Source organism: Anabrus simplex, chromosome 2 (genome assembly GCF_040414725.1).
Source record: "Anabrus simplex isolate iqAnaSimp1 chromosome 2, ASM4041472v1, whole genome shotgun sequence".
Classification (NCBI taxonomy): Eukaryota; Metazoa; Arthropoda; class Insecta; order Orthoptera; family Tettigoniidae; genus Anabrus; species Anabrus simplex.
The window spans coordinates 820,200,955-820,221,451 of NC_090266.1; the positions used below are offsets into that span (position 1 = coordinate 820,200,955).

Below are 20,497 nucleotides of genomic sequence, written 5' to 3' on the forward strand. Positions count from 1 at the left end.
AGATGTGGACGTCCATGCAAACTAGACGATCGAACTAGAAGACTAATCCTCAGGAAAGTTACGAAAAATCCTAGAATCAGTGCTGCAAAACTGACGTCTGAGCTAGGAAAGGATTTAAAACGTAATATCTGTGCTTCCACAATTCAAAAGTTTTTATATACAAATGGGTATCATTGTAGAAATGCCAGGCGAAAACCTTTAATTACTTCAGCAAATAGGAAGAAACGACTACAATATGCTACAGGCTATAAACATGCGTCTCTAAAATTCTGGGATCGAGTTATATTTACGGATGGAAGTAAATTCACTGTTTTTCAAGAACATGGCAAAAAGGTGTGGAGGAAAACGAACACAGAACTCGAAGAAAAAAATCTGGTTCCTTCAGTGAAGCATGGTGGAGGTTGTTTAATGGTTTGGGGTTGCATGAGCTCAGCTGGAGTAGGTTCCTTAGAATTCATAGATGGAAAGATGGACCGTAAATACTATATTGAAATTTTGAAGAAAAATCTAGCATCTAGTGCCGAAAAAATGGGACTTCTGGGTAATTATGTATTTATGCAGGGTAATGATCCAAAGCATACGGCCCTTGATACACGATTGTGGATTTTATACAACACACCCAAATATGTGGTAACACCCCCCAATCCCCGGATCTGAATCCGATTGAACATGTGTGGGCTTATCTTAAAGAGAGACTGAGCACAAGAAATATTTCATTAAAGACAGCTTTGCAAACGGCTCTTTTGGAAGAATGGGGTAAGATTGAGCCCACCTTCACCTCCAAGCTAGTTCATTCAATGCCTAGGCGGCTTGAGGCCATTGTAAAATTGAAAGGATTGCCAACAAAATACTAAATATGTACTAAAATCAGTGGCGAATGAAAGTAAAACCGGACTGTACGAATACTTTTTATGAGTATGAAATCATGGTATTTTCAGTTATTTATCTATTATAGACAGAGACATGTATCAATTTTATGTTTTGTGATGTATATACCTTTACATAGTATACAGAAAGCTAACCTATTGATGTTATAAAATGTACATGACAATAAGTGTACTAAGTAAAGTATTTTTGTTTCAGTATTAAGTGTACGAATACTTTTTACTATGACTGTATGTTGTATGTAAGCTTTGGGAAAGCATGTATATATACGATTATATTAGATATGTCGGCAAAATTAATAACTGGTTCGATAGAAGGCAATTCGTATTTAGGAAAAGTTATTCCACTGAAAATCAACTTGTAGGATTCCAGCAAAATATAGCAGATATCTTATATCCAGGAGGTCAAATGGACTGTATCGTGACTCACCTATCTAAGGCATTTGAGAGGCTAGATAATGGGAGACTTTCTTTCTTTCTTTCTTTCTTTCTTTCTTTCTTAATCTGCTTACCCTCCAGGGTTGGCTTTTCCCTCGGACTCAGCGAGGGATCCCACCTCTACCGCCTCAAGGGCAGTGTCCTGGATCTTCAAACTCTGGGTCGGGGATACAACTGGGGAGGATGACCAGTACCTCACCCAGGCGGCCTCACCTGCTATGCCGTGGCCGTAAGTTAGGTACCGTCCCGGCATTGCCTGCAGGAGAAGTCGGAAACAACGGAAAACCACTTCGAGGATGGCTGAGGTGGAAATCGAACCCACCTCTACTTAGTTGACCTCCCGAGGCTGAGTGGACCCCGTTCCAGCCCTCGTACCACTTGTCAAATTTCGTGGCAGAGCCGGGAATCGAACCCGGGCCTCCGGGGGGCGGCAGCTAATCACACTAACCACTACACCACAGAGGCGGACTAAACGAAAATTATGGTATGTAAAAAGGGAAATAAAGTAAATAGAAAGTAAAGGTTGTGGTTAGAAGGTATAGAGTTAGAGAGAATAAATAAGGTAGAATATTTAGGAATAATACCAACATTTAACGGTAAGTGGAAAGAACAAGTAAGGCGAGCAAAATTGAAAACACTGACAGCTTTATCTAGCACGAGATATCTGGAGAGGGAGATGCCAAATATTTAATATAAACTATAGGAAAATGTTCTAAATTCTCTTGTAAAAGCCAAAGCATTGTCATCATCATCATCATCATCTGTTTACCCTCCAGGTTCGGTTTTTCCCTCGGACTCAGCGCGGGATCCCACCTCTACCGCCTCAAGGGCAGTGTCCTGGAGCTTCAGACTCGTGGTCGGGGATACAACTGGGGAGAATGACCAGTACCTCGCCCAGGCGGCCGCACCTGCTATGCTGAACAGGGGCCTTGCGGGGGATGGGGAAGATTGGAAGGGATAGACAAGGAAGAGGGAAGGAAGCGGCCGTGGCCTTAAGTTAGGTATCATCCCACCATTTGCCTGGAGGAGAAGTGGGAAACCACGGAAAACCACTTCCAGGATGGCTGAGGTGGGAATCGAATCCACCTCTACTCAGTTGACCTCCCGAGACTGAGTGGACCCCGTTCCAGCCCTCGTACCACTTTACAAATTTCGTGGCAGAGCCGGCAATCGAACCCGGACCTCCGGGGGTGGCAGCTAACCACTACACCACAGAGGCGGCAAAGCATTGTACGGAGCAGAAATATGGAGCATTGAAGAAGGTAGTACGGACCTAGAAGTAATAGATAATAATTAACAAAGTAACCTCATTTTCTCGAAAATAAAATTTTTCTCCGCCAATCCGAATCCACCATCGTTCTTATTCCCTGATTTTTTGTCGGTATAGTTCTGATACACTCTGCCTGTGAACACGTGATAAGAAGCATACAGACATTTTCTGGGACATTTCAACTCAGCTCGCTTAGGTACCAAAAAGAGGTGGTATTCTTGGGTAAAAGCATGGCCAAGAATATCACGGAAAGTTCATTAAAGTGCGTGTGCACTCACATGAAAACTAGCTAGGAAAAGGTGGAGACTACAGAAGGGAAAGTGGACAATGACATTGCGAGCCTGGGTTTGTCCAAGCACCTAGTTGGGAAAACGTGGATTGACATGGAACGAAACGAAATCGAAATTGAAGTCGAACAGGCGATAAAACGGGAAGTATGCTAGGATACTTAAACCTAGGAGGGTGTGTTTATACGTGCACTTATTTTGTTGATTACTTGTCTTGTGTAAAGTGTATAAAGTTTGTGAAGAAGTGTGATTGTGTTTTATTGTGCCAGTAGCTTGCGTTCAGGAAATAGTGGCTTCGAACCGCACTGTTGGCCGCCCGGAAGATGGTTTTCTGTGGTTTCCCATTTTCACACCAGGAAAATGCTGGGGTTGTATCTTAATGAAGCCAAGGCTACTTCCTTCCCACTTCGCCATTTCCTGTCCCATCGTTGCCATAAGACCTAACTGTGGCGGTGCGATATAAAGCAAATTGTAAAAAATAGCTACCAACTGTTATAAAACAGTCAGGTTACCAGTATTTGTATATTCGTTGTATAGGTGAAGGATGGACTGTGGACTTTGTTATAATTTGTTCACTTGGCTGTGTGGTAATAGCTTGACAAGTATCATCAAGTGTGCGAGATTAGACTGTACTTTACTTCATCAGTTGCTATTCGTATCTGACAGGGAAAAGTGGCATCTACGGCTATACATGAGTGGATGGTGATACGCGCTAGTCTAACGCAGCACGAGTTTGGGGACATTTCTTCACACGGAGGTCGAACCATGACAGTTCCGGTGTTACAGATCGTGAGGCTTCAAGATCAGTCAAGGAAGAAGCCATGTCCTGGAGTGAGTAACCACCCATTAAAAAGGCGGGAAGTAAATGAAAAAGAATATGCGTTAGGGCTATTCAGATCCATACAGAAATATTGTAGGTACCGGTACTTTATGCATTCATTGGTATATTTTATGTATGTTCTTTCTTTTGTAGGTAATACATAGAATAGAATCAAACGGTTAGTTAACAGGGGTTATTAGGTAAGGCCCATTCAAATAGAGTAGGGCTACAATTTCTTCAGCGCCGGGCTGAGTGGCCCAGACGGTTGAGGCGCTGGTCTTCTTACCCCAATTTGGCAAGTTCGATCCTGACTCAGTCCGGTGGTATTTGAAGGTGCTCACATACGTCAGCCTCGTGTCGGTAGATTTACTAGCACGTAAAAGAACTCCTGCGGGACTAAATTTCGGCACCTCGGCGTCTCCGAAAACTGTAAAAATAGTTAGTGGGACATAAAACAAATAACTTTAATTATTATCAATTTTTTAAGCTTTTATGAACACTGCCTGAAAGGACTCATTTATGTTCTGTCATTCATTATTAGTCTATTATTCATTTATTTATTTCTTTGTTTTAAATTTTATTTCATTAGAAGCCACCAAGTTGAAATTACATTAGTTGTGCAAGTATTATTACTATTATTATTATTATTATTATTATTATTATTATTATTATTATTATTAACTTTCGAAATGTTAAAATTGGCACCCAAAAGTAGGTTGTAGTATATTTGTAATATTACTATTGACTCCCAGCAGAAGGGATAATGAATTGGAAACAATGATTTATATGTTACAGACTCATATGATCCTATATCCGAAGCCCGTTTATTCCTACTTTAGCCTTCACATCCTCGTTCCGAGTACCCTCCTGCCATTGTTCCATATAGTTTTACCGACAGTCGTTCTTGCATGTTCATGTGCGTTACTTCCTCTAGTGAATAAGATATCCTGAGTCCACCCAGATTTCACCCCCGTACAGGAAAGCCAGTCTCAAAACAGACCGGTGTAAAGATAGTTTCGCCCTAGAACTCAGTTTTTCTTATAGAATACTGTTGAACACAATTGTGAACTCACCGCATTAACTTTGCTGCACCAAATAGGTTACAACGATAATAGCGGAAACTTTCTGGAAAATGCATATCTTTCCGACGTGACAGCACCAACTACCGCTATTCAGCGGCTCGCGGTTAGAACTAAATACAGCTCTCGTCTGCTCCTACTGGCTTCTATAACATAATACCACAACCGGAGATCTTGAAATTTCACTTGTATTCGAAAACATATTGCTTTTCAGTTTTATACGAATTACGAAGGAGGTTTTGAGGTACAAAAAGTTTGATCTGGGGTTATAAACTTTTATTAGTCTCGAGATAAGGTATGAAAAGTGATTTTAGGCGTACAGCTAGACCATAATTTCTTACACTTACATGTGATACTGTCTGCAATTCTTAGTTAAGGCATGAACATGGACAGCTATATACATTACAAAATAACTTAAGGCTACTGTACATAGGCTATGTTATTTTCTGCAAAGTAAAGTTTAGACATGCAACAATGCTGTAAACAATTTACATACAACCATAGGCCATGCAACCATATTTCCATAAAATTCACTTAGGCAAACATGCATTCTATACTTTTCTGTAATTACAGGTTAGGTATTTACAGTGACAACATTTCTATGAAGAGCTTTGCTCTAAATTCATTATTTCGGTTTAAAGTGCAACACTGTCACGAATCAGTTCATTGGCTGGTACTGGAGTCGTCATACAGTTTATTTTTGTGTTGTGTTGTGGTATATTAAAGCTTACCAAGTGCTGGACTGTAATGTTACTAATTACACAACAGATTTGAAGGAAAAATGGAGATGCTCAGGATAGTAATGGCTGATCCCCTAACGTCATTTCATTGCGATATTTATTTATTTATTTATTTAATTTATTTATTTATTTATTTATTTATTTATTTATTTATTTATTTATTTATTTATTTATTTATTTATTTATTTATTTATTTCAAAAGTACACATCCAGTAGGCTCAATATATTACCTTCGTAACACACCTTACTTATAACACACATGTAAATTAAAATGATTAAGAAAGTAAAACAGGAGAAGATGAAGAAAACGGTATTTGATAGAAACATAAAAGAATATGATGATCTAGAATAGGAACAGGATTCTTCCAAATTGTAAATATTCACGAAAAGAAAAACAGAAGTAAACAAAATGTAGGTGAATAAAAACGACAATAATATATATCGTGACGACCATAGATGACGATTATAAGAAAATAAGATCTGAGTATATGAATTGGAAACATAAGCCCTTAAATTGTTAATTACCGTAATTATAGTGTCTGATCCTGAAAATAAATGTACATCTACAGCAAATGTGTTAATAGTATAGCATTTGAATTCAAGTTATGAGATGTTCTGAATCTTGGAACGTAAAATAATTTATACTTCCGAACTCCAACTTGCGGAACATTAAAGGAAATAAAATTCAATAGTTCTGGAGAATCAAAATTATTGGTTATACTTTTGTTTAAGATTTGTAATGAAGTAATAATTTTTCTGGCATCTAGTTAAGTAGGGGCTGCCTGGCCGAGGAGGTAAGGGCGTGTTCGGTTCACCCGGAAGGACGTGTGTTCGAATCCCCGTCAGGAAGTCGTAAAATTTAAGAAACGAGATTTCCACTTCCGGAGGTGCATATGGCCCTGAGGTTCACTCAGCCTACACCAAAAATGAGTAGCAGGTTAATTCCTGGGGGCAAAGGCGGCCGGGCGTAGAGCTAACCACTCTACCCCATCACGTGCCGAGGTTAACAAGGGTGGAAACCTTTACCTTCCATTCCTCCAAGGGCCTTCATGGCTTGTACGGAGGTGACTTTGCTATTTTATTTTGTTAAGTTATGTGGGGCTAAAAGCATTTCTTCAATATGGTGTTGATGTATGGAAAGTGCAAAAATTTGGCATTTGTTCTATGATACAAATACCGCAGAAACTTATTATTAACATCATTACCATGTATTTCTTCCTTTGAACGCGAGGCTCATATTCTAATTTACTCTTCACAAATCTAGTGAAGATTTTTAATGTAAAATAACGGACCAATTATATTTGAATCATGAATTTACTCATTCAGGAAAAATATTTCAGGCTCCGTATGAGAATCAATACCTATATTATCAGGTAAATAGCAGTTGGATCACTTTATTGACGTCATTTTTAGATAAGACACTTCAGATAGTAGACGGCTTAAGAGATACGTAGTGCAATAACGTGATCGTTTTATTGGCATATTGCGTAACAATATTTAAGTAAAGAATGAAACACGTTAAATTCAGTCAGAAAACTAGGAAAAAGGGCTGACTGTTGATGGCTTACCGAGCTCGATAGCTGCAGTCGCCTAAGTGCGGCCAATATCCAGCATTCGGGAGATAGTAGATTCGAACCCCACTGTCGGCAGCCCTGAAGATGGTTTTCCGTGGTTTCCCATTTTCACACCAAGCAAATGCTGGGGCTGTAACTTAACTAAGGCCATGGCCGCTTCCCTCACACCCCTATCCCTTTCCTGTCCCATCGTCGCCATAACACCTATCTGTTGTATGTGTGACGTAAAGCAACTTGAAAAAAAAAATGTTGATGCCTTAATAAAAAGGTCAGGATAATACCGAGATTTTCGAATACAGAGTGAAAACTCAATGAATATAAGTTTTGAGGGGAAAAACATTGAAATTACAGTTGAACTTTCTTATAACAACATAGGCTTCAGCGACAACTCGTATATAACGCCTTGTTCCTCATAAAAAATGTTTTTCCATCCTTGCTTAGTACGACCAACTTTGCTTTATGGAAGTGAAAGCCGGGTGGGTTCAGGATATCTTATTCGTAAGCTAGAAGTAACAGACATGAAAGTAGCGAGAATGATTGCTGGTACAAACAGGTTGGAACAATGGCAGGAGAGTATCCGGAATGAGAAAATAAAGGCTAATTTAGGAATGTACTCGATGGATGAAGCTGTACGCATAAACCGGTTTCGAAGGGGGATATGTGAGGTGAATGGAGGAGGATAGGTTACCTAGGAAAATAATGGACTCTGTTATTGAGGTTAAGAGGGGTAGAAGGAGACCAAGACGACGATCTCAGTTTTCAATGTTTTAAAGATAAGAGATATAGAACTAAACGAGGCCACAGAACTAGTTACAAATGATTTTATAGATAGATACATAGATAGATAGATAGATAGATAGATAGATAGATAGATAGATAGATAGATAGATAGATTATGGTGCCGATTAGTGAATTCACAGCGGCTTGGAGACTGAACGCTGAAAGGCATAACATTCTATAATGAAGATGTATGTATGTATGTATGTATGTATGTATGTATGTATGTATGTATGTATGTATGTATGTATGTTACATTTACCTCCTCACTAGACGGATAATACGAATCTCGGTTACTACGACAATCGTTTACGACACAATATTTCAGGTCCCTTGGATGTCGTTATAACCGAGTTCTACTGCATTTCATTCGGATAGACTCAACAAAAAGATAACTTACAAATGTTATTTACTTTTTCTGATCAATATTTATTTAGAAAAGCTGCAGCTAACCCTTTAATTTTTTGATATTTTTAAGGACCGACATCTTTAATGAACAAATTAGGTTTTTTCCCATCAAATCTTCTTCGATTAGAAAAAGACAAATGAATGGATGAAAACAATAACGGTATAAGTAGCATTTTGGTCATTCAGAGAAAAAGGCGTTAAACAGCTTAACACTCGTATAAAGCATGCTATTTGTAGGTATACCACCTTTCACTAGAGCGCAGAATAATACCGCTATCAACTTGTATCTCTTTGCTGGTGAAAGGATACATCCTTCCGGAGTTACATCCTGCACTTAACTCATTTATTAAAAAAATGTCACTTATACCGTTATTGTTTTCATCCATTCAAATAAAATACAAGCTATGTCACTTATTCGCAGTCAGTCATGTGTCGTCACTGCTGTCATTGCCGCAGGGAGGAGGGTGTACTCGGAAACGCACAGACGCTTACGTAAACAAAGAGGAGAATTGTCAAGTTCGCCTTTCGTAATAGCAGCCACTTAACTCAAAATGTTTGCTCGGTTTTCTTCAACGCTTGTTACCAAAAGGAGTGAAGTGTGAATACAATAAAGTTGACTCATATTACTGTATATTATGGCTCATAATTAAAAATTAAAAGATTCGTCTCATGTAGAGTTCGTCCTTCATCCTCGTCCTCATATTAACAGCGAAGAAGTAGTCAGGATGCGCGATGTCCAACTCTGTTGTGACCGTCAATGTAGATGAGAGTAATATATTTTTGACATGTAAGCAGTGGCAGTGGTAAGAGCCCCGCAGATCCTACGGTGCCAAGAGGCCCAGAACTTCTAGCATTCCACTGTCATTTTGTTCCCTGTGGTGCGAAATTTAGTTGTCCGTATCTCTATTTTCCGTCGTGCGATTAACGCTGTTCAATAATCTAAACATAGTGTGTGAATTTGTTACAGTGTCTGATGTCATTGGGAAACTGTCCGTAGATGTTAAATGAAGTATGCTTATTACGGTTGTTAATATTAGTTTCTTTCAGTAAGTAAGTAAGTAAGTCACCGGCTTCTCAAAGTGTTCGGCTAATTAGCCAGCTTTCATAGCAGGACATACATATACATACATACATACATACATACATTTATTGAACATAACAGGCGACTTCGCCCCTTCACATGCAGAGTAAAATAAATAATAAAGAATAATAATAATAATAATAATAATAATAATAATAATAATAATAATAATAATAATAATAATAATAATAATAATGAATAAGGATAATAATAATAAGAATAATATAGTATTCTTCTAGCAGTCATTAGCTGTAGCAGTCCCTCACTCAATGTTCAAACATATTCATCCAGTGTCCTTATTGTGCTCTGTACTTGCGTCACATTATTGTTCCTGACCTACACCTAATCAATAAATCAAACAACAACACTCAGCATTTCAGCACTTGCATTCCAGCTAACTTTAAAACAAACAGACCATGCAATCCTGTATCATTACCCAACTCCACATAACTAAGTACTCGGTCCCTATTCCCTAATCCATTAGAATTTTATCATACTATCCCCTTCCCTTATATACATAACTATTCCACCCCCCTATTCCCCTGCCCACCCTCTAACTCACTCTCCTTCATTTTACCCTCGCAGGCCTTTTTTGTCGCACATAAATACCTGTTCAATTCACCCCCTTTTTCCCATTGTTTAATAATCCATCTCAGGATTGCGTTCTCATCCCCTCTCCCCAATATTTCCCGATGTTCGGCACTCAATAATCCATGTCTTAACCCCCTCGTTACCTCACAGTCTCTTAGCAAGTGAAAATCATCATTCACATCTCCGCAAAGTACACACCTTGCCTTATCCCTCCCTTGTATCCACCCTGTATTACTATGCAAACCTAAAAGCCACCACATCATCCCATACCGTTTTGACCTATCGACGTATCTAATATTCAACCCTGCTATCTCCTCTATTTTCGTCAAAACAGTCAGCGAGTTTCTTAGTCTGCTTTCCCCCAATAATTTCTGCCTATGGATATCTCTAATTCTCCTTTCCAGTATATTCATCCCTCTCACTTCTGTCTTCGACCAAACCTCCCCCCACAGGTGTCCTAATCCTATCCTCTCCAAATATCCCTTTATTTTTTCTAACCATCCACCCTTATACATGCTCTTACATTGCTGTGCATACGCTGCCTGTAATACCCTCCCACCTTCCTGCCTTTTTAAATTCATCCAGTATCTAACTATTCTTTTCACACCCTCTGATTCCAAATCCTCCCCACACATTAATTACGCCCCTACATTTGCTGTATACCTCGGTAAGCCCATTACTAACTTAGCAAAACTACTAACAATCCTTCTTAGTTCCTCTCTTTTCTCATCCAGCCCCCAAACTTCTGCACCGTATAATACCCTCCCAAAGATTACCGACCTGAACACTAGCCTCAGTGTTTTATAACTGATCCCCGGGTATTTGACTAGCAAATTTCTGACTGAGGCTAAGGCTGCCAATCCTCTATATTTCACCCTTTTGATCTGGTCATTCCAAGTTCCTTTATAATTAAAAATAACTCCTAGATATTCCAACTTCCTTACCTGTTCCAATCTTTCTCCCTGAATTACCCAATTACCTTCTATCTTTCTTCTTTTGTCCACCTGGACTACTAATATTTTAGACTTATTTCCATTAATTCTCAATCCCCATTTCCTCGCAAATAGCGTCACTGACTTTAAGGCCCTATTCATCGCCCCTGAAGTTATCGTCATCAATAACACATCATCCGCAAATATCAGTCCTGGTACTTCTAAACCATTAATCACTTGCACAGCCCAATTTTCTGCCCCAAACCCCTCTAAAATATCGTTGATAAATAAAATAAACAGTATTGGCGATAGCTTGCATCCTTGTTTTAAACCCACCTTGGACTCTAATGGTCCACTCAGTCGCCCTTCTCCCAATTTTACACAAAACCTAACAACCCTATATATTCCTTCCACTGCCCTCAACATCTTCTCCGAAATCCCTAGCCTGCCTAATTTCTCTAATAGGGCCTCCCTATTCACCTTGTCAAAAGCTTTCTTGGTAATCACTTGCACAGCAAAATTGGTAATCTGTCAAAATTTCATTTTCTTCCGCCCACCCGCTTATTCTGTTCGCTAAAACCCCAGTATATATTTTACTCAAAGAATCCAACAGAGATATACCTCTATAACTGTTCACATTGTTCCTACTACCCTTCCCCTTGTATATAGGGCATATAATTCCTGTTTCCCATTCCTTAGGGTAATTACCTCCCTCAAATATCCTATTGAATAGTTTAACCATGCCCTCTATCATTATCTCATTTTTGCTAATTTCCTTCCAAAACTTGTTATTTATACCATTACACCCCCCGGCCGATTTCGCTCTGGCTCTGTTTATCACTCTCAGGATTTCCTCCCTTGTGATTTCTTTATCCAGGTCATAAATTGCCACACTCCTATTCCTCCAAATTACTTCTTCTCCCGAACCTCTGCACCTTTCATCCCCCTTTTTTCCTAGTAATTCATCAAAGTGTCTGACCCATTGCACTTCCTCAATACTCGTTTTCTCTATATTCCTTCCACCCTTAATAATTTTATTAATCTTATCCCAAACTCTCTCAAAATTATTTGTCTTGCAGTCATTATTTATGGCTTCCATTTGTTCCTCTAACCACGTCTTTTTTGTCTCACAAATTTTCTTTTTATACTCCTTCCTCAATCTACAGAAAACTCCCTTTCTTGGCTCCCACCTTTCCTTCTACTGTATATTCTCCTAACGCGTCCATCACCTTCCTCCGCATTCCTTCACACTCCCTATTAAACCATTCTTCTCCCTCTTTCTTATTTCCCTTTCTAGCTTTCGCCTTCTGCGCTATTATCTTTATTGGATGTAGCAGCAATTCCAAGGCTTTATCAGTATTATTCTCTTCTAACGCCCCTTCCCACCCATATTTCAAAAGTTGTAACTCCTCTTTTACTACCCTATTCCAATCCCGGCCCACCTTCTCTGTCCATTTATACTTATTATAACCACTCCCTCGTTTATCATTTGTCTCATCTTCCTTCATTGTACACTTCTCTTCCCCCCTTTTCAACATAACCCTCACCGGGAAATGGTGTGATTCAATCATAGCAGGACATTCAAGGGATAAGATAGATAGGGTAGGGGATGACTTGGCCTTTCCTAATCTGTCTGTGTCCTCAGTTGTTCGAGTAAAGAAGTAGGGTATTAGCGTGGAATGCAGTAAAGACCCTCAACAATAGTTCCTCGGCGTCTCAAACGATAAGCAATACCACCACCGCCCTCCCCCCCGCCCCGACAGTAACCAGATGTATGTCTGTCTACAGTCGCCTCTGTTGTGACTAATAGCAGATGGCTCTTGACCAATAGCATGCTTGCTTTGTCAGAGCGTTGCCTACGAGATATACAAGGCCTGGACATAGCTACTAATTTGCCGCTGAAAAGACGGCCCGACCGTGTTCACGCTTTGGCCGCTAGATGTCAGGTTTCTGTCCTGCTCTTAGCGGACTTTAACATTGTGATGTTGCGTTGATTTTATACAAATTCTTGTGCGTATTGTTTCTGTCAGTGAGTGTCCGTGAGGTTGAAAAACATGGTGCACTGTTGTGTACCTCTATACTTCGGATACCACTAAAATGCAAGAAAATGTGACGTACCATAATTTTCCTTCGAAGTGCGGTTTAAGAAAGAAATGCAGGCAAGCTATTTCCAGGCACGAGTATGTAGCTTGCATTTTAATACAACAAATTTCACGATAAGCATATCAGTCAAGCGAATTCTCCCCAACGAAGTTCCTTCTGTGTTTAGTATATATCCTGTTCACAACAGAAAAGTGTCAAACGCAGGAAGGCTCCATCTCCAAGAAATGAGGTATTGCCATCAAAATGTAGTAACATTTCTGATTCAGATAACGATGAACATACCATATCTTCTGCATATAACTGATCTACGTCACCCAAAAACAAAAAAAAGAAGTACCTACAAGTCTCGTTTCTATGTCAAGGAAATTCACACCAGGCAAATGCTGGGGCTGTACCTTAATTAAGGCCACGGCCGCTTACTTCCCACTCCTAGCCCTTTCCTATCCCATCGTCGCTATAAGACCTGTTGGTGTGACGTAAAGCCACTAGCAAAAAAAAAAAGTCAAGGAAAGGCTACGAGTATCTCTGTTAAATCTAAATATATATTGATGAGATTTCAAATGCCAGATTACGGAAAACAGTCTTTATATTGAGAAGTAGGATACGGTAATGAATTCAGAAAAAATGATTTAAGGTATCTGAACTTGACCAAAAATAAACCAAATAGAAATAATAATGGTACTGAACCCATGACCTTTGATCACCAAGGGTTCAATACAAATAATCATTTAGGAGCTTTATTCCTGTTAGAACAAACTGAATCTTACGGGAAGAAAAAGTGAAATACGGAGAAACGTCGCTAAAAATTTGCGTCCTCTGGCATAGGAAAGCACCTACCGGCTACAGATTTCAGATCCTTGCACTGCCTAACTGTACCACATCAGAAGATGCTGACAAATTATATAGGATTTTCTAATGGCGAAACGGGCACAACATCGCTTTCCGAACAGTGGCTTCAATACGAATGTCGCAACATCAGATGTGTGGAGGAAAAGGTAGGATAGCTGATAATTTATAAGATGGTGCTTAAACCCAAAATTTATTTATGACCGCAATCTCGATCAGTTTATCAGATACACTGATACAGAATTAGAGAAAACGTGACGAAGTGACAAATTCGCTAACAGACTTCTCTGCTTCTTTCGTGAATTACATATTTAGTTTAAGCAAAGTGTAAGAAATACGTTGAAGAAAGTTAAGTCATACAACTGCTCTTGGTCTATTTTTATATCTCACATCTGTTTGAGGTCTTCTGAAATTGCTAGTTTTATTGAATTTGTATAGGTTTTCGTACTGGAACTTGTTGCAATGAGCGGCGAGATAGCTCTGTATATAGCGGCGATTGTCGGAAGTATATCGAGGCCGAGTCTAGTGTTCTGTATTTCCCGGCCTTATGTATCTCGTAGGCAACGGTCAGTGACCGTCCACGTGGAGTACTTCAAAAGCGTGCCGGTCCTGAAACCGGAGACTCGCTTGTCAGTCTCCATTGTTGTACAGCTGCACGCAACTCTGTCCAGTCTCGCTGCTTGCTCTCATTGCCTACATACTTAAGAGTTTAGAATTGACAACGCTGTGCCTCGAGTTGGGGAAATCCTGGCACCCCGCGGACAAGGAATGTAAACACAGCCAGCCAGCCAGGCTTCAAAAGCTTGTCGGTCGTCAACGAGGAATTTCAGGAACTATAACTTTACCTAAATGGTGAATTTCCCACTGCAGGGAGTAGGTACACTTGGGGACAAAACATGATGAACTTGTCTCACTCCACAACTCGCCAATGGCAGCCCGATGTCTATTAACGACTTACAAAATTTACTACGTTTACTGTAGCCGAAATTGTGCATTCGTCTACTGCACTCGACACAAAAAAATGGCTGTGTGAGTGTGGAAGAAAGTGATTTGGCAACCTCCCCACACCAAACAAGGATCACTTAGAACTCGTTTACTCAGCCGGGTGCAGGGTGTGTTCGACTGCTGGCTTCCAGCTCGCTCCCAGAAACTGAGGCCGTCATGTTTTGTCCCCAAGTATACCTGTCTTTCTAGGAAATGTTTTGATTGTTTGCTAAGACATCACATTATCATCATCATTGTCCAACCTGCTAATGGGGCAGTGTTGGATTTTTGCGGTTGGTGGGGGGTTAAAGTTTTCATTCCATACCCGGGCAGGGTATGGCGGGCCTCCTATACAGTAGCGCCATCTCACAGACCAGAGAGATTTGTATCGGTGGTGTGATTTGTGGAGAAGGTAAAATGGGTGCAGTCGTGGCCTAAAATAGGAACTGTCCCGGCAATCGCCTTAGTGCAGGAGAACGGAAAACCACGGAAAGCAATTCTCAGGACAGCCGCATTTAAAGCCGAAATTTGGTGTGTTGATTAAAACTGCCGACAATGAACTGAAACTTGGGAGAGTAAGATCAGGTATGCAGTGCTGTAGGACTCTGCTTTTCTTCTCAGTGTTGTTGTGGTTCGTTTGTATTTTAACTTTTAGTTTTGCTTTTCTTCTCAATGTCGTTGTGGTTCGTTTGGATTTTAACTTTTAGTTTTGCTTTTCTTCTCAACGTTGTTGTGGTTCGTTTGGATTTTAAATTTTAGTTTTGCTTTTCTTCTCAATGTTGTTGTGGTTCCTTTGGATTTTAACTTTTAGTTTGTTACAGTGAATGTTTTAATTATCGTTCGGCGGAAAGTGAAGATCAGTTGTGCTTATGCAGTGCTTTTCAACTCTATCTTTTCATTCTCGGCATGGCTCTTTCAATCGTCGCGTTTAATGCTGTTATGAGTTGTGATTAAAGAGGTGTGAAAATTATTAGAATAATTAATAATAACTTACCAAGGGAGATGCTCAATAAATTTCCAATTTATTTGCAATCATTTGAGGAAAGGCTAGGAAAACAACATATAGGGAATCTGCCACCTGGGCGACTGCCCTAAATGCAGAAGAATAGTGATTTATTGATTGAATTTGAAATTTTTGTATAAAATCACTTTTATTCATTAATTTACGTATTTTCCTTCCATTTGAATTTGATAACATATTTAGAATATGTTATGCATGCCCTTGAATTTTGTGACGGATTCTATGCGATTTGGCATGCTTTTTATGTAGCAATACTTGATTACGGTATCATGGCGCCATATCATATGAGTGTCTCTATGAGATTGATCTTGGTTGTCATGCTGTTTTTCTTTAGTTTCCTCTTCGGAGTTGCCCAGAGATTCTTAAAAGTGTTGAGATCAGGTCTATTGCCAGGCCAAGGTAGAGTTTTTACATTGTTTTCACTTACAAACTTCGTCAGAGACTTTGCTTTATGGCATGGAGCACCATCATGCATGAATACAAAGTCACCACTGGGAAACAACTCCCTCACTTGCGGTAATAATCTTCTTTCAAGTACTGTTTTGTATTGATGCTGGTTCATCGTACACTCTACAATGTACAGACGTCCTGCACTATGAACTGCGCACTGTAGGCCATGACGTGGGTGGGATGCCTGACAGTTTGTGCAATGCACTGCGACAAGAACTCTTCGTCAGTGCTTCTCCTCACGTACTGGTGTTACTGCAAACGCTGATTCGTCGGAAAAACATGTAAAAACATATCTCAAACCATACAGATTTTAGTATAATGAAAATGAAATTAAGAAGCTGCTTGCAAAGAGTGTTTCTTCCATTTGTGTTCAATTTAGAATTTTCGTACTTCAAAATATCATATTACAATTCAGGTTCACTGATTGGTATTATTCTAACTAACTAATAATAATATACAGTACATTATCTTACTCCAGTCATCTCCGAATTGTTCTTTGACGTCTTTTGCCCACGAAAGTCTCTTCTTTGCCACTGCAGGTGTGATTTTAGTTCTCTTTCCTGGACGATGTGCAGGGAGACCAGCAGACAGTTTTCAATGAACGGTCGAATCGCAGACATTTATTCGTAGTACTCCAAACTCCGCTTTAAGTCTCCGCTAGTGGCCCTTCTATTTATTTTTGCCATTTACAGTTATTTATTTCAGTCCTAGGGATGAATTTACTTTTCCTTCCACATTTTCCTACCCGTGAGTTTGCATACTCAGAACAATAATTCATTATTTATTATTGCTATTTGTTTTACGTCGCACCGACACAGATAGGTCTTGTGGCGACGATGGGACAGGAAAGGCCTATGAATGGGAAGGAAGCGGCCGTGGCCTTAATTAAGGTACAGCCCCAGCATTTGCCTGGTGTGGAAATGGGAAACCACGGTAAACCATCTTCAGGGCTGCCGACAGTGGGGTTCGAACCCACTATCTCCCAGATGCAAGCTCACAGCTGTGCGCTGCTAATCGCACGGCCAACTCGCCCGGTGAACAATAATTCAAAGTCTTCTTCAGTCTACACGCAGATGTTTGTGATATTTGTAATCTATATATATTTCTCCATGCGCGTAACATTTCTCATTCAGAAGACACTTGACCAAAGCTACTTTCCTAGGTGAAAGGTCACTTTCCTTTCCCATTGTCAAAAATAAACACCAGCACAATTAACAACGTTAATTAACAGTTCGATATAAAGCCTAAATCATAATAAATTGGGGGCTGCCTGGCCGAGGCGGTAAAGGCGTGCTCGGTTCGCCCGGAAGGATGTGGGTTCGAATCCCCGTCAAGAAGTCGTTAAATTTAAGAAACGAGATTTCCACTTCCGGAGGTGCACATGGCCCTGAGGTTCACTCAGCCTACACCAAAAATGAGTACCAGGTTAATTCCTGGGGGCAAAGACAGCCGGGCCTAGAGCTAACCACTCAACACTTTCAAGTGCCGAGGTTACGGATAGTGGAAGCCTTTACCTTCTACCCCTCCAAGGGCCTTCATGGCCTGTACGGAGATGACTTTGCTTTGCTATAATAAATTAGGCAAAGATATCACCTGGGAATCTATTGTAACATATAACATCACTCATAACAATACTACAGCATTATGCCAATGACATAACCTGAATTCTGAAGTCAGGTGTTCAAACATACAGTTTAGGTAACATTACACAATTTCGAAGAAATATCCCAATTGTTCTGAAATTACTCTTGAGTAAGGTAATAGATACTCCAAATCACTCTTAAAACATGAAAATGCAATGTATTAACATTTAAACTCACAATGAAAGTGAAATAGTACACCTAATTAGAAGATAACAAAGAAAAGTAATGTTAATCACAATTATTCTAATAATTTTCACACCTTCCGTATATACAGTAGAGCTGCAAAGTAATAAAATTAGTGGCAGTTAAAGCCGAAGTCTGGTTCGTTGCTTAAAACTTCCGACAATGGACTGAAATTTGGGACAGTAAGGCCAGGTATGCAATGCTATAGGACTCTGTGCTTTCCTTCTCAATATTTTTGTGGTTCGTTTGGATTTTAAATTTTAGTTCTTTACAGCGAGTGTTTAACTTAGTTATCGTTCGGCGGAAAATGAAGATCAGTTGTGCTTATACAGTGCTTCTCAACTCTGTCTTTTCTTTCTCGGTATGCTCATGTAATCGTTGCGTTTATTGCTGTTATGTGTTGTGATTAATTATGGGTGATAAGCCGAAATATTTATGTGGTGCAAAAAAGCTAAAAATGACAAAAACAAAAAAGTTCACTAAAAATCAACAAAAATCGACGCTTATTTCAAAGGAATTATTCCATTCAAACTCATTTAAGAAGAACCCTACCGCGCGATGATGTAGATGTAGTAGTAAAAGAAAACTATTTATAAAGCTCAAATATCAACCATGTTGAAAATGAAATGTTGTATGGCTTTTAGTGCCGGGATATCCCAGGACGGGATCGGCTCGCCAGGTGCAGGTCTTTCTCTTTGACTCCCGTAGGCGACCTGCGCGTCGTGATTATGATGAAATGATGATGAAGACAACACATACACCCAGCCCCCGTGCCATTGGAATTAACCAATTAAGGTTAAAATCCCCGACCCGGCCGGGAATCAAACCCGGGACCCTCTGAACCGAAGGCCAGTACGCTGACCGTTCAGCCAACGAGTCTGACATCAATCATGTTAAAACTCGTGCTTTTAAAATAAGTGTCAGTGAATACGATCCATTCCTTCAAACAGGCAGATGGCTATTCAAATGGCCCATTAACTAAGAAACAAAAGTAATTTACGAATAAAACACCGTCTGCTTTATCGCTCTGATTTATTTCAAGATGACCCAATTAATGCACACATACATACACTCACAATGACCACACTTACTAATTGCTGCCTATTTATAAGTCTTTGTCTTTTTCACACAGCAGGTAGTCGGGCTCGTTGGTATTATCTGAGACGACTGTAATCCTCATTGATAGGCTTGCGTCTCGCAATTCCAGTCACCACATACAGCAGCTGCTGCATACATACGGACAGGTTTGAATACAGGGCTGCTGACCTCCGCAGTACACGATGACTGTTCCTTGGTTCGACTCCAGAGAAATTCCAGTAATTCCTACAGCCAAACACAGTGAACTACTTAACACTAACAACTAAACAACAACAGCTTAACAGTGCTAAACAACAAGATAATACTCCTCACAACAACCACCATTAACACTGTTCCAGTTACCCACACGACAGCTACTCCACACGCTGACTCCACAGTAGTACTACCACTCAAGAACTGATAAAATTCAGAGTGCTGTAGAAAAAGTTAATGCTGATTTAAGTCTCATAAGTAATTTTGCATTGAGTAACAATCTCAAAATTAATCCTCTTAAAACGCAAGCAATAATCATTGGTACTTCAAAAAACTTACACGTCTTAAAACAATATGAAATTCCTCCTGTAGCACTAAACAATACCATTATTCCATTTTGTGAAACAGTTATGAATCTTGGTGTGGCTATAAGCGAAACACTGAACTGGTCGCAACATGTGATGAAAGTGTGCCAAAAGGTATATCAAAGCCTGCATCCTCTGAAGCGGTTTAAAAATATATTTCCTCGGTCCTTGAAAATAAAGCTCATTCAATCACTCTTGTTTCCAATTCTCGAATATTGTCATACAGTTTTTATTGATATCAATAACGAGCAAAGCATGAGACTGCAACGTGCCCAAAATGCATGCATCAGGTATGCATTCGACATACAACCATACGCCCATGTATCCCCATTCTATACACAATTATCTTGGTTACGACTGAATGACAGACGTAGACTCCACGCAACTACTTTGGTGTATCAAGTGCTTTCTGAAAACACTCCTCCTTACCTATCCACCAGATTTCGCTACCTTAGTTCCCTGCACCTGTTCAATACCCGGTCAGGCTGTACGCTAGAAATTCCTGTGCATCGAACCGCAACCTACAACAGATCGTTCACTATCACTGCCACGAGCTGGTGGAATGAACTCCCCAATGACATCAGGGAAGCTAAATCTAAGACAAAATTTAAAATCCTTTGCCAGCGTCATCTTTTAAGCACTTCCAGTCTTTCTTGAGTGTGAATGGGATGCATGAATGAGAGTGAATATGATTTCTTAGAAGTGAAGCTTCCACGGTGTGAAGAATTATT

The 20,497-nt window shown here is 39.8% G+C and overlaps 1 protein-coding gene across 3 annotated transcripts in view; it reads left to right on the forward strand.

Moving 5' to 3' along the window:
• The window catches only part of LOC136864480 (beta-1,3-galactosyltransferase 5), a 350,311-nt gene that overhangs the window by 80,692 nt on the left and 249,122 nt on the right, over window positions 1-20,497 (forward strand). Inside the window, exon 1 of one of the 3 annotated variants that reach the window (XM_067141505.2) lies at window positions 3,551-3,710. The exons of the other annotated variants lie outside the window; for them this stretch is intronic. Within the exon in view, the coding sequence (XP_066997606.2) occupies window positions 3,579-3,710 (132 nt within the window). The 5' untranslated portion in view covers window positions 3,551-3,578. Of the gene's footprint in view, window positions 1-3,550; window positions 3,711-20,497 lie in introns of those variants that run through there. 3 annotated transcript variants of the gene reach the window in all.